The sequence below is a fragment of the Crocodylus porosus genome, unplaced genomic scaffold (assembly GCF_001723895.1).
Source record: "Crocodylus porosus isolate Cpor-Errol unplaced genomic scaffold, CroPor_comp1, whole genome shotgun sequence".
NCBI lineage: Eukaryota > Metazoa > Chordata > Crocodylia > Crocodylidae > Crocodylus > Crocodylus porosus.
The window spans coordinates 41,177,108-41,190,876 of NW_017728949.1; the positions used below are offsets into that span (position 1 = coordinate 41,177,108).

At 37.6% G+C, this 13,769-nt stretch overlaps 1 protein-coding gene across 1 annotated transcript in view; it reads left to right on the top strand.

The window, feature by feature from the left end:
• OLA1 (Obg like ATPase 1) overlaps window positions 1–13,769 on the top strand; it is a 170,373-nt gene that overhangs the window by 104,612 nt on the left and 51,992 nt on the right. The window contains exons 6-7 of the mRNA XM_019554127.1: window positions 3,557–3,637; window positions 3,916–4,013. Of these exons, the coding sequence (XP_019409672.1) occupies window positions 3,557–3,637; window positions 3,916–4,013 (179 nt within the window). The remainder of the gene's footprint in view (window positions 1–3,556; window positions 3,638–3,915; window positions 4,014–13,769) is intronic.

The window sequence follows — 13,769 nt, forward strand, 5'->3', positions numbered from 1 at the left end:
TTTTTCATGGTAGTTCTTGTATTTCCTCTTACTTTACCATGTGTGGGCAGTGTTGACTTTTAGCGTTTCTGACCCAGACAAGAAATGAGTTCGTTAAGCAGGCAGAAACAGGTCATTTCTCTGGTGAAAGAATGGCATCGAAGTAAAGAATGGGATTGACCATTCCTGATGTAACGAGTCAGATCATCTCTTTTTGTATTTTAGTTTAGGCCAGTGCTAACACCTAGGTTGATGATTAGATATTTGTGAATGAATGAACCTCTGTCACATAAGATAACAGGTAAATTAACATTCATTTTCTTAAGTCTAAATAGAAGCCGCAAATAAAACTAGACAACAAATAATATAAAATTTTAAATAAAACATAAAAAAACTTGTTTGTTTGCTTTTTTGACTTTGTTTTATTTTACCCCAGAACAGAGGCAGCTGCTGCATGAGAAATATGCAGCAGTAGTTGCCTTTGTTCTTATTGTCATTCGTGAATCAAATCAGGTCTCATTTAAGTCTGACTCTGACATGGATGTCAGCAAACCTTAGTTCATCTCCTCTTCTTTAATTTTTCAGGCTACCTGTTTTAAATTCTACTGACAAACTGTTTCAGGATTGTAGTAGAGAAAAAAATATTTGTCTGGTTTAGAGGATTTATTTCCAAATTCTTCCCTTTCTTCTTTTCCCTTTCACCCCACCAAGAAAAAAAATCCTGAGATCAGACAGATGTTAGTTTTTAGTTTAATTTTTGTGTGTCTTTTCTAAAGAGAAGTTGTCTGATACTTAGTTAATTTCTGTTTACAGATGATAAATAAGCTGGAAATTATGCAACTATATATGCTTTACGAAATTCTGGTTAACAAAGTGAAAATTTACAGACAATTGTGAGCAGAGCTTGCAATTAAGTATTATTGTAGGGCAGCAATTGTGGATTTGGCTGCCTAAAGTTAGGCACCTAATTCTTAACAGCTTGAAAACTTAGATTCTTATAGGTGTCAACATGGATTTACATGTCAGTCCAAAGCAGTCAAGTTAGAGGAAAAGTTTGTATTACTGTCCTGCATATGTTATCTCTTTAAAACTACAGCTCTTACATAATTTTGTGTGGCATCTATAGAATATACTTAACAGAGAGGACAGACATTTCTTGTTGCATCTATGTTGAAGTTCTCTGGAGGTTCTAAGCCACCTAACTGTCCTTGTCCTTTTATGTCTTCTGCTGGGATAATTAGGGGCTAAATCAGAAATATACCTGGGCATATCAATTTTGATATATTCACCCTTTTATACAGACAACTTCAGAAATATAACTAATTGGCCCCAAAAGACTGGAGTATGGTTATAAGAAAAATACTACATTCAAAGAACTCTAATTACAATGTAATTCCTTTCAAATCCTTTATCTCCATTTTGAGTGTCCTTTATTAATGTAATATAATGTATTGCTACTGGAGAAATTTATAATGTCAAAAGCCCTTTTCTTGGGGCTTTTAAGGATATCCAAACTTATTTTAAAATCTGAAAAATTATGCAAAATTCCTTCACTAGTTAGCAAGATTGGTTGAAAATGTCGTATTTCTTAAAATGAAACAAAAGCTGAGAATAGCACTCTACATTTAAAATGTACATGCAAGTATTATTACTTCCTTTATCTGTTTTTATTGATTAATGGGGGGAGAAAAGCACATGGGGTTAAAGATAAGATGGTACCACTGTTTTCTTCTTCATGTGTAATCTTGTTGCATGTCTCTACATAAGCTGTTCTGGCCACTCATCATAGTAACCAGCTGGGCCATTTCACCTGCTGGAGCCATTAAAGAGGACTCTCTCCCCCTAGATTAATCCCCTCCGACATTAGTTTTTTTGCTCTGACAACTGGAGCAGGCATTCAGAATTTGCAGGTGGCCAGTGTGACGCACATAATTGCCTACAATTTTAGGCAATGAATAAAAATGGTCTACATTACTTGTCAAAGGTTGTATATGCAGTGCCAAGTGAGATCTATGGGAAGCCTTTTAGGGTTTAAAGAACAGTTAATAGCAAGGCTGCACAGTGCTTTTTTAATCATAATGCATTTGTAATATAGCACTTTGATCTTCTCCTTGTAGGAAATGGTGTTATATTAGCCACTTTTTAACATTTATGAGTGAAATTCAGTTATAGAAGAGTAAAAGTGATTATTCTTAGTCAGAACATGTTAGATTTCATTAAAAGTTTTCCGTGTGCCCCTTCCTTGTTAAAATCTGTGGGGAGTCCTGTTCCTGGAGGGTTTCAAATCAGGATCTGAGGATTTAGAAGAGCTTTTTCCTTGTTTTTTTCCCTAAAGCATCTGCAAGACTGGGAAGAGAAGGTATACTAAATAGTGAGGCTGTTTATATCTGTTTTATAAATATGTTTACCCTACATATCAGTAAGAATAAATAGTTATGGATCACAAAACATTGAAGGAGTTAAATATTTGTATGCTAAATATTTTAATTCTAAATTGTGTCAATGATAACTTTTGAGAAATATATTATTTAAAGCATGACCATAAATTATCTACCACAAAAATAGATGACTCTGAAATGCACTACTCCTATAAGAGCCAAGTTTGACCTTTCAGACCCAAGAGCCTTTTATTAACACCTGCCTGTAAGGAGAACCTTGCCACACGCAGCTTTCAGATTCAGAACCATAAAACTGATGAGGAAAGGCTTGAAGGGTTCAGTTTGTGTCACTTGCTGTTTGCCGTTTCCATTTCACAGATGATTAATCTTTCTGTGAAGAAAGGCCAGAGAAACAAAGCACATTGGGCTCTTCCTGCAGTTACTCCTTCTGAATGCACACTAGCTTGCTAACTAAAAGGCCTTTAGATTTCCTGCAGAGAGAGATGTTCTGAAAGTGAATGCAGCTGGTTGGAGGTCACCAGTGCAAGGCTCTTGCCATTGTGTAATGGAGGCTTTGGCAGGTTTCATTTTTGGGGGGAGGGAGAAGGTGTTGGCAAAAAATTAATGCAGAATAAAAAGGGCTTTGGCCAGTTGAATTAATTTCTTGAAGGGTGGATCATCAATAATAGGCTCAGTTTCTTTTGCTAACAATTTAAAAAATATATTCACTCTGTATTTTCCCACCCATTCCCGTTTCTTAATAGCATGTTTATAGTGTATGTGGTCTTACCCGCTGGATACTGAAATGTTGCGTCTTACTGAGTTGGAAAAGCAGTCTAAAATGTGCTGGATTTTTACATGTTTTATGAGCTCTACTAATTTTTTGATGAAGAAGGAACCTACTGAAAATACTATAATTAACAAGTTAAATGCATAGGATTTTTTTTTTGGTATTAACACTCAGTGTGCCTTTTAGTGCATATAGAATTATAATATGTTTTTTTTGACTTCTCAGATAAAAAATGTAAATATATTTGCTTGGCTGTGTTTAAAAGTTATTACCTAATTTTTAATTTGATTGTACGTTCTTTGTTTTGGTATCAAAATATCTTGTTTACGGAAAATAATTGTCTGGTATCCAGCTGAGTTTCTTCTTCTTCATCTACTTTAACGATTTTGTTTTTCTTAATCCTGTATAGGACATAATGTGCAAAATCAAAACCTGGGTAATAGATGAAAAGAAGCCTGTCCGCTTCTATCATGATTGGAATGACAAAGAGGTAGGTAGGCTATAAATACTTCCCCATTCTTTGACTCTTAACATTGCTACCTGCTTCTGGCTGTCTTTGCTAAAAATGCATAAAAAGAATCCATGATGCTTAAAGTGTATTGTTTATTAGTAGGTTTTATGTTTATTGAAGTATAATGTTGATATTTAAATAATCATTTGCATTCTTAAATACAGAGAATAAAAAGAAACTGAGTTATAAACTATTGTTTAGCTCAAGTTACTGTAACTTCTGTTTTTAAAATTCTGCCTTTATATTCTTGCTTTTAGATCGATGTGTTGAACAAGCACTTGTTTTTGACCTCAAAACCAATGATCTACTTGGTTAACCTCTCTGAAAAATGCTACATTAGAAAGAAAAATAAATGGTGAGTTTACTCTGGTTAAATGTATAAATTCACCTTTTGTGTTTCACATTTCTGAAAGGTGCATAATTCCTCGATATTATAATACTAAAGGTTTTTCTTGTTTTGATTAATATAAATTAATATTACTTTTATATTTGTAATTTTTCCATTAGAATCCTGTTTACGTACAATGGAGTTAGTTTCTAATGAATTTACAGAAAAGAAGCAAATCCTAATTTTCCTCCTGGAATTTTAGAAAGACTTGATACGCGTTAGGAAAATAAATATTTAAAAATGGTTACGAACCATTACTTTTATTTAAAACTTTTTTTTTCAAATGTCACTTAAATAATGATGCTTAAAAACTTTTTCATTTGTTTATATGCTGAAAAGTAATTTGCATTGAGGCACAAATACTTTGAAGTGTGACTTTAAATTTATGTTGAACATTTCAACAATATGCTTCCCATTTGCATGTGAGTGCCAGCATTGCTTGCCACTGTCCGTATTTGTGTACACATGCACATCCATACATGCATATACACACAAAAAAAGACATTTTACAATTTGATTTTTAGTGTGTAGGCCTACTTTGACCACCCTTACTCTTACAAGTTGTCATTTTTCATACAGGTAGTATTTTTTTCTTGCATGTGCAGTTTTTACTTAAGTATTCTTATTAATGTCAATATTATGATTCAGATGCATGATGATTGTGAAAACTGCCTATCAGACATTCATTGAACTGGATGAAGATCCAATTGGTGGCGACATGTTGGGGATCCATTTTGGGAAAACACACCACATAATCTTGTTATAAGAAACTACAGATGAGATAGTTTGGGGAGGAGGGACAGACTTAAATAGAATGCTGTAAAGGTTAATTTTAATATCTTTGTGTTTAAAATTGACAACAAATTTCTTACTTGTATGTGTGTATCACTTTATTTGTGAGATTTTGAACTTCTGGCATACATATGTGTACTTGTGAACAGATATGCATTTAGTCATCCAAACCAATCAGAAGTATCCAATGCAGAATATCTGAATTCGCCTAAAATATGCCCTCTGTTTCTCCCTGTACTTCATTAAGTACTTAGATGCACATGGTTTCAATTTTCCATTAAAAATTCTCATTTCCATATGATATCAAAGAGTGAGAAGGCTTTAAACTGAAAAATAAACATTCATAGACTGGAAGCCAAAACAATAATTAATGTCAGATGGTTAACTCCAATAAATCATTAGAATAAATTCTGTGAAATTACTGCAACTAAAACTGTCCTGTTGCTACTTCAAGACGTTTTGTATTTTTGTTTTTTAAAAAAAGAAAAACCAAAACCAAAAAGTTAGATTTAACCTTTAAATGGCAATAATTTGGAAAATACATTTTTTTAATGTGGAAAATTTATAGGAACCAAGACACCTTTTTCTTTTTCTTTTTCCTATTGTAAGTCAGATTCTGTTGTTTTGAGGAAGTTCTTTCTTGGCAGAACATTTTGTAAATACACAATTCATTAAATTCTTAGAGTCAAAAAGGAATTCTTTAAAAAAAAAAAAAGTATCACCTGACTTTAATGCAGTAAACACTACCATCCTGATTGAAGTGCACATGTCAAAGTTTCCTGAGGGTTGTTATAACTCTACAGGCACCAGAGTTATGTGAAAATGGATGAGTCAGTTTCCTTGTCCAAAAGGGAACCTCACACCTGTATTTGGATGATTACAGGTAGAGCTTACTAGCTCTAATTGTACAGTAAATACCATTTCCCAGACCCTAATAGTAGACAGACTACTTAGGAGACGCCAGTCTGTGATTTAGCTGTCGCCAGTCACCCCCTGTTTTTGTGAGACCAGTTGTGGTGATGATACGGTTATAGCCAATAGAAAACAAACCTTTGTGTAATTTACAATTTTTAATTTGTAAAAATCTAGATGTTTAAATTGGGAAGTCATATAATAAAATGATTTAACTATTTATATGCACAACTAATGATTTAGATTTTTTTAAAAATCCACATCTCATGGATGTTAGTGTAATTGTAGCTGAAAGATCAAAGCCTGGGTAGCTGAGTGATGTTCCAGAAGAGAATTTACCACATAGCCATTTTCAGTACAGTTTCTGCCTCCTGCTGTTCCTATTTTCCCTCAAGCTAGCCATTGACTACCCCCTGTGCATCCCTGCTCGTAAAAAATGATTGAGGAAGTATTTGTCATGTATTTATGAGTGGGAAACATTGTGTGATAGGGAATGGCATCTACTGGAGCCAGAAAGATTGCCGTTTTCCTTCATTCAGCCACTCTGCTACAGCTTTAAATCCTGTTTATGCAACGTAGCTTTTGTATTAAAGTACAGAATAAATTTTTACTATGGAGGATGCTAACGGTAGGCTTTCATCATTTGTGGCAGTACAAACAGATACAAATGATTAGACTATATTTTACTGCTAGATGCCTTTTAATTTGTGATTATTTTAGGTTCGTGTTCTTAATCAAAGCTGCATTTTGGTTAGTTGTTCAATGAGCAAAAGTTTCTTATTGAGTTTAATTCGTGATATTGTTTTAACAGTTGAGGTTAATGCAGGAAATACTCAGTAGTAAATGTTTTCATTGGTCTTTTACAACTAGAAAAGTATTTAAAGCATCAGCAAAGAGGAGGAGAGGTTTTTGATTGTGGGTACAAGAGGAAAACTAAAATTGTCTTTGTTTTACTGGGTCACCCTTTCAGAATTAATGAACATTTTAATTGCTAGTTAAAACATACTTACATTTAAGTGGTAACATGTTATTTTTCAATCCTAAAAAAGAAGAAAACACTGTGAAAGATAGGACTATTGTGTGCTTGAGTAGGTGTATTGACCTTTTGAAAGATGTAAAAACTGGAATGGCTCCAAGCAGCTACTTGCTGGTTTTAACAATGTTGAATTAGTCATTCAGCTGATTTATGATTAAGACCTAGCCCCTGAAGAGAAGCTGACATGGCAGCTGTGTTAGTTGCACTTGTGTTATGATCAGATGACAGTAATCATGATATTGTATAGGGGAATCCACTGAAACCATTCTTCTATTACATATTCTATTCTGTAAATGAATTGTCAAAGCATTCTATAGCTTTTTTATGACACTGTTAATTTTTAGGGACCTGCAAGATTAACATATTGTAAACATGAACTAGTTTTACTTATAACAACATATACATAATACAGCATATTAATTTCAGTTAAAACTGCCTACCTGAGCCCCAGTATACCAAGCAAACGTAGGACATCAAACTTGTCAAACCTTCACATGATTAAGGGTTTAAATTTCAGTCTTGGCTTTTTTGATGCTTTAAAAGGGTTACAACACAGCATCCAATTATGAAATATGTCAAACAAAATAATACAAGAATGTACTGTTGCATCTCTACAACTGCTGATTTTGATAGGTTCATATCACCCTCCCCCCTGCTAGACTCCTCCCCAACATGCACACTTAACACAGATAAACTATATGTATCAAAATTCTGCAAATTGGTCTTTGAATCCAAATTTGTTTTTTAGATGTAACTTTTTCAATATGAAGCTGTAATAGTGTTTAATGACTATTTGAAAGTGGTTTTTAAAGATGTATCAAATGGGAAATTAGGAATAGATTTAACACTATTTGGATTATTTTGTAAAACTTTATTTATGAACCCTAATATATTTGTGATAGAATTTCTGGCATTACCAGATATCTTTAATCCTGGTTTGAAAACACTTTACTTGTAAATGTTAACTAGTGGAAGAACAAACCACTTTTCTTCTTGCTATGTGCACATCATGTAATTTATAATAAAAATAAGTATAATGTGAAAATTATATTAATTGGTTTTAACGCTAAAATGAACAGTTATAACAATCAAGATTGACCTTCTGGATATCTCAGGCTGCAGATTAAACTACTGAAATTCTGTTATTTGTTTCCTATTGTCTCAACGTTTTTCAGTCAAGAAATAGAAAGTCTGCTCTGAGAAGAGAGATGTGGGAAGGAAAGCAGATGATTCAATAGATTGAGAATGAACTAAACTGTAACTCACTTCTTGGTGAGCAAGTCAAATTTGCCTAGGCCAGTGAAGAAAGAAAAGTGCATGCAGTGATGTCACAGGACAAGGAAGAGAGCAGAGAACACTTACTTTTTATTTGTATTTTCTTTTCTATTTTGTTTTTAGCCTTATTTCAGTTTGAGCATGTGAAATAACAATAAATAGCCAGCTCTCTTCATGGTGCTTTTCATTCATAGAACTAAATATGCAAGAAGAAAAAATCCAAATGTTCTAGGGCCCCTAAAAAATCATAGTACATAAAACCTAGAAAAAGAGCAACAGCACAGCTGCCAACTTTTCCACAACAAGAAAAGATAGACAAAAAAAACCATAATCTTAGGCCCCTCTTATCTTCTTTTTGCCCCTATATATGTGCTTACTGATAGAAAGGGACCTTACAATATGCTCTGAAGCCTAACAAACATCCATCAATAACTTGTGTTTTATAGATAGAGGGGCTCTATTTTATGGATCTCTGTTCCAGCTGTGATTATAACACAGGAAAAGAAAGTTCTCTTTTGTTTAAATAGAGTAGGTCCCAAGCTAACTATGGCGTGTTGGATCAACACATACCCCTTAAATTTCACCTGAAAATCTGAAGGTAGTTATTACAAATCCCAAAGTGCAGGTTTCGTGTGATGAGGTTAACAAGAAAGGAGTTGAGTTCTGTACTAATGTCTTATTCTGAATTATTTCTGGTGTATCTTCAAGCACAGTACATTGAAGGTTTCTCATCTCAAGGTGGTATAGGTAAAGCAAGATAAATGAATGCACTCTTCGAAAGAACAGCATGTTCTTAAAAACCCTTTCCATGCAAAATTGTTGAAATCACAGTATAAAGTTTAAAAAGAGTCTGGTTTTGATTAGCTGCTATGTTTAATTTTTTGAGTAATTTAAGATATGCTGCTTTTTTCATAATTTTAGAAACTATTTTATTTTTTGAAATGTATGTTTTACCCCCTCACCGCAAACTCAGACTTTAAGCTATAGTGAGTATATACTAAGAAGATAAGGTGATTTAAATCATTAAAAGGACCTTCAAGTGCATATTTGTGCATATTTCACGCACATATACATACTTGTTGCAAAATATGTTTAAGATTGTAAAATGGGGTATTCAAGAAGAAATGTTGTGATTGAGGTTATCCACGCAATCTTAATTCAGCCCCATTATGTATATACATCATGATACAGTTTGAATTACATGTTTGCATACTATATTTTTTCCACAGGGCACCTGACTTTCACTGTGGCATGCTGAGTTGCTTGTATAGTGTGCAACTATTAAACACTTTGTTGTCAAATGATCCTTATGCCTTATTTGCTACATATTATTCAGATTTTTCTCTGAAGTAAGAATTACTAATTTTCATCATGGAATTTTTTTTTATGATGTTCCTCACTGCAGGATCTGGGGCCCCCTTTGCAAATGCAGGTAAAGGTGCAATGGAATCTAACGTGATTCCCCACAGTTGTGCCTCTTGCTATGCCCCACGTACATGACAGGAGGCACACATGTGGGATCACCCATTAGATCCCATCACTGGTACAGATGCAGGCAAGACTGTGATCCTGGGCTTCCCCTGCACCAGCTCCCATGTCTGAGAGCCTCACAGGGCCTTGCAGTGGGGTCAGTGTCATCAGCTGCAGGGCTCTCAGTGGGGGTGGCAGGGAGGTCCAAGCATTATCAGCTACAGGGCTCGCAAAGGTGGGACATTCTTCCTGCTGAGCCCTGCAGCCAACAAGGCTTGTAGCAGTGGCAGTGTTCCCAATGCTGGCCCCAGTGCGAGTTCTGTACCTTATGAGGCTTGCAGGTGGGGAGGGGAGCGGCATCATTCTCCCAGTTGCAGTCCCCACAGCTTACAAGGTTCACAGCGGGACAAAGCCAGGAGCACCACCACCACTGCAAGCCTCGTCAGTTGTGGGGCTGGCAGAGAGTGATGCATCTCCATGGCTGGGAACTCCCAGTCGATATGCTCCCAGCCACAGGGGAGCGCTTGGCCACATTTTCAATTAGTGATGTGATTAGAACTAGTTGGAAAGTCATTAAACGTTTTTGATAGAATAACTTGTAACTTATTGTTTGTTTTATCACGTGATTAATTGGTTAAATGTGTAGCTGGGTCACAACTTAAGGCATGACTAACTGGTTAATTGTGCCTTAAGTGTAACATGTAGAGGGGGCCTGGATGTTTCACAAACACCAAATACTCTTTACGTATTTTGAAATGAGGGGGATGGTAGTCTTCCAGTTTAATGGAGTCAAAGCTAAGGGATAGACAGATTAAAATGAAAAATGTCCAGTAGTTTTATGTGCTCACTAAATATTGTGTAGGCTGCAGCATGGGTACAGCTTCCAGCTGGAGAGGATCTGCATTGGGGCTGGGCTTGGTGGGGAGAAGTGGGAGCAATGTGGAAGCAGCTTCCAGCTCCCCACCCCTGGTGCAGTTCCCTTCCAGCTGGAAGCTGTACTCTTACTGCAGCCAAGGAGCATGGACTAATGGAGCATGCACAGTTTCTGGCCAGAGCATACCTGTTCCAGGCTACTTCCATGCTGCTCCCTCTTCTTCTCCCCTCCCATCAGCCCCAGCATAGCTTTCTTTGGGCTAAAAGGCCAGCCATGGAGTGAGGGACTGGGAGAAGCAGCAATGGCACAGACGCAAGTAAACTTTCCCTGACACTGATGTGCCATGTAAGTGACTCAGCCTGTGGTTGGGAAATGGGTTGTCATGGCCAATGGCTTAGAGAAAAGTTGCTAGCTCCTGTAGCAGGCAGTTATCCTATTTTGATCAGAAAGTGGATTCAAACATTTGTTTAGTTGGGGTGAGCAGAATCGTAGGTTCCACTGCCTGGCTCTCTTGTTTTTTTTTTCGTTTGGGGATAATCTAGAAAGAGCGTTTTTAATTCTATGAGCTGGGCATTGTATACTTTAACTGTATAAAGTTTAGTGCATCAGAGCTCTGCCCAGTATTCTTGAGTAGTGTAGAGACAAAGGTGGCTTTAGGTCACCTTTATGCATGTCTAAAATTGGGGGCTCTCAGGGACCTGCACAGTTCCCAGAGTGAGAGACAGTGATCTTGGGGATTCCCTAAATTACATTTCTTTGTATCTTGTTGGGTGCACAGCTACAGTGCTACCATATGGTGTTGGGAAACCTTGAGAAAAGAATTAAGTGTTGGCATAGAAAAACTGAGTGGAGCAGCCCTATGCAGTGGAGATTCCTTCATCCCATTTGGCTACTTTGGTCTGTTTTTAAGGTGATTGCACTGATAGAACAACAAAAGATCATTTTATCAGACATGACAGAGCTAGGGGCTCATGAGGGGCCTTTAATTTTCATAACAGATTTTGGGGTTTTTATCAGAGAATTTGTGATTTTCTCTTTTTTTTTTTTTTTTTTTTATGAAGGAAAACCAGGATCCCTGCTGATAAGATTATCTTTTGGTTTCAGTGAGAGACTAACTGGTGTTTTGTTTGTTTTTAGGGGGAACAAGAGAACATGCCCATGTATTATATCACAGCATTACGTCCACTATTTGCAGATGTTGCTCATAATTTGTAGCTTTGTTGCTGTTGCCAGGTGTGATGAAACATGGTGGAGAAAATAGTCCCAGGAATAAGTGGCTGATACTTTTTACAAGATGTTGCTGCAGATGAACATGTCCTGTATCTCTGAGTATTTTTATCACCGGTTGGTACAGTAGTGGAGTGGTTAAGATACCTTGCTACAGCTGTAGGGCATGAGTGTAACCTTCCCAACAGATTTGCACCTAAAGCCACTTCCAGTTGACACAGTTATAAATAGGTTCTTAATTATTCAAGCTGGGGAGTTGAAGGCAGCTGGATGTAATGTTAGCCGCATCATTCCCTTATCTCCATAAGAGAATGATGTGGCTAACATTATATCCAGCTGCCTTCAACTCCCCAGCCTGAATAATCAAGCCTGCCCATATATGGAACCTCAGTATGTATCGCTCCCACAGAAACTGGTGTCTTAATCAAGCTAGCCATGTGGGCTGCTCAGGAGAACTTTCAGTCTGGTTTTTGTCTTCATTTTAAGGATGTAGAATTGAGATCTTGGGAAAGCCACTTGCATTTCTCTGCATCGCATGGGTATTGCACAAAACAGAAGTAGAATCTAGATTTCATTGGTTTGTGTGTTGTGAAAGTCAAAAGCCTATTTTTTTCTGTCTCTTTTTTTTTATTCACTAAATGCCACCCGACTTTTATATTAAGTGAGACAAGGATGCAATTAAATAACATGGGACCAGGGTTTAAACCAGTTCATTACATGACCTTGCTTTGTTCACAGTGTTGTTGTCTTCGGCAGTCCCTCTGTTCAGTTCTGCCACAGCTCATTGATGGGTCTTGAGGTGACTTAAGAGTCCAATCCTTGAGCCATCGATCTATCCACAGAAGTTGCAGGTCTTTCTGCAGGGGAGAGTAAGCTGCAGTCTGGGATTCCTCTCCTTTCCTTCTCTTCTCTCTTCTGTGCTTTCTTCTGCCATTTACCTTAAAATGGGCTGCCACTTCATAGAGGTTTCAGTGCTATTGGGGGTTGGTTGGCAGCCAGCTTCTCTCAGCTCTTGATGTTGGCATCCAATTTCTTAAGGTATGCCTCAGGCTGTTATTAAGCTAGGAGTATAGAACTTGTCTTGGGAGCTGAGAGTCTGGCATCCTCACATAATGTCGGGTCCAGTGAAGTTGGAGGTACACAATGTCTGTGTGAAGGAGTGAGAAAGAGCAAACAAAAGCCCTGAGGTGCCTTACATGCTAGGCAGGGCAGGTCAGGAGAAGAAAAGCAGCCAGCAGCAACAGACAGGGAAAGTGAAAGCAAGCAACGCGTACAGCATGGAGAGCCAGTGGGGCTGCAGCAGGAGACCAGAAGGGAAGAGAAGCAATCACCACTTCCAGAGCAGCATCTCGCTCCAGATTGGAGGAGGGAGGCTGCTCTGAGGTATTTCTGGCCCCAGAGAGGGGCAGAGGAGGGTCAATTCCCTGCAAGCCACAGAGGGAGGAGCATCTGAGCGTCCTGACAAGCAAGTGTTATGAAACTTGCTGAAGTAACGCTGTGGGTGTGACCCTGAGAAGGAGGCAAGCAGAGGCCAGCACACACAAGGCTTGTAATAATCCCTGGAGTGGGGTGACAGCTGAGGATCCAGGCGAAGAGGCCAGAAGAATTGCTGTTCCAGATTAGAGCCTTGCTGCACATGGAAGAGATCCCACTGGGGCTGTGAATACTCATGAGTAAGCTGGGGCAGACCTGTGCAGAGCAGTGACTAAACTAACTGATTTTATTGTTGTTGTTGTGATTAGGACATGAGAGCCTGACCCCAGGTAAGGGGACATGGACTGAGTCTGGCAAAGAGACTGAGAGCAGTCAGGTTTTTGCTTTCTCTTTTTTTCCTTTGGATATTTGAGCACAGGCCAAGGCCAGCCCTGGAAAGGTGTGCACCTAACCAAAGCTGACAGCTACCCTGGTGGCTGAGGGTGGAATAATAGACCAACAAGCAGTTTTAAGACCTGGCTGCAGAGAACTACAAATGCCATCTGGAGAGGCTAGGATGGGGTAAAGGGGAGGTTTAGAGCCCCACAGAAGAAAACGGAGATTGAGATCAGGCAGGATCACCTTGGGCATTGACTCCTAGCAATATAATATAAAAGTCGTGGCAGGTGAGAAAACATAAGACCAACTTCCTGGCAGACCAGGT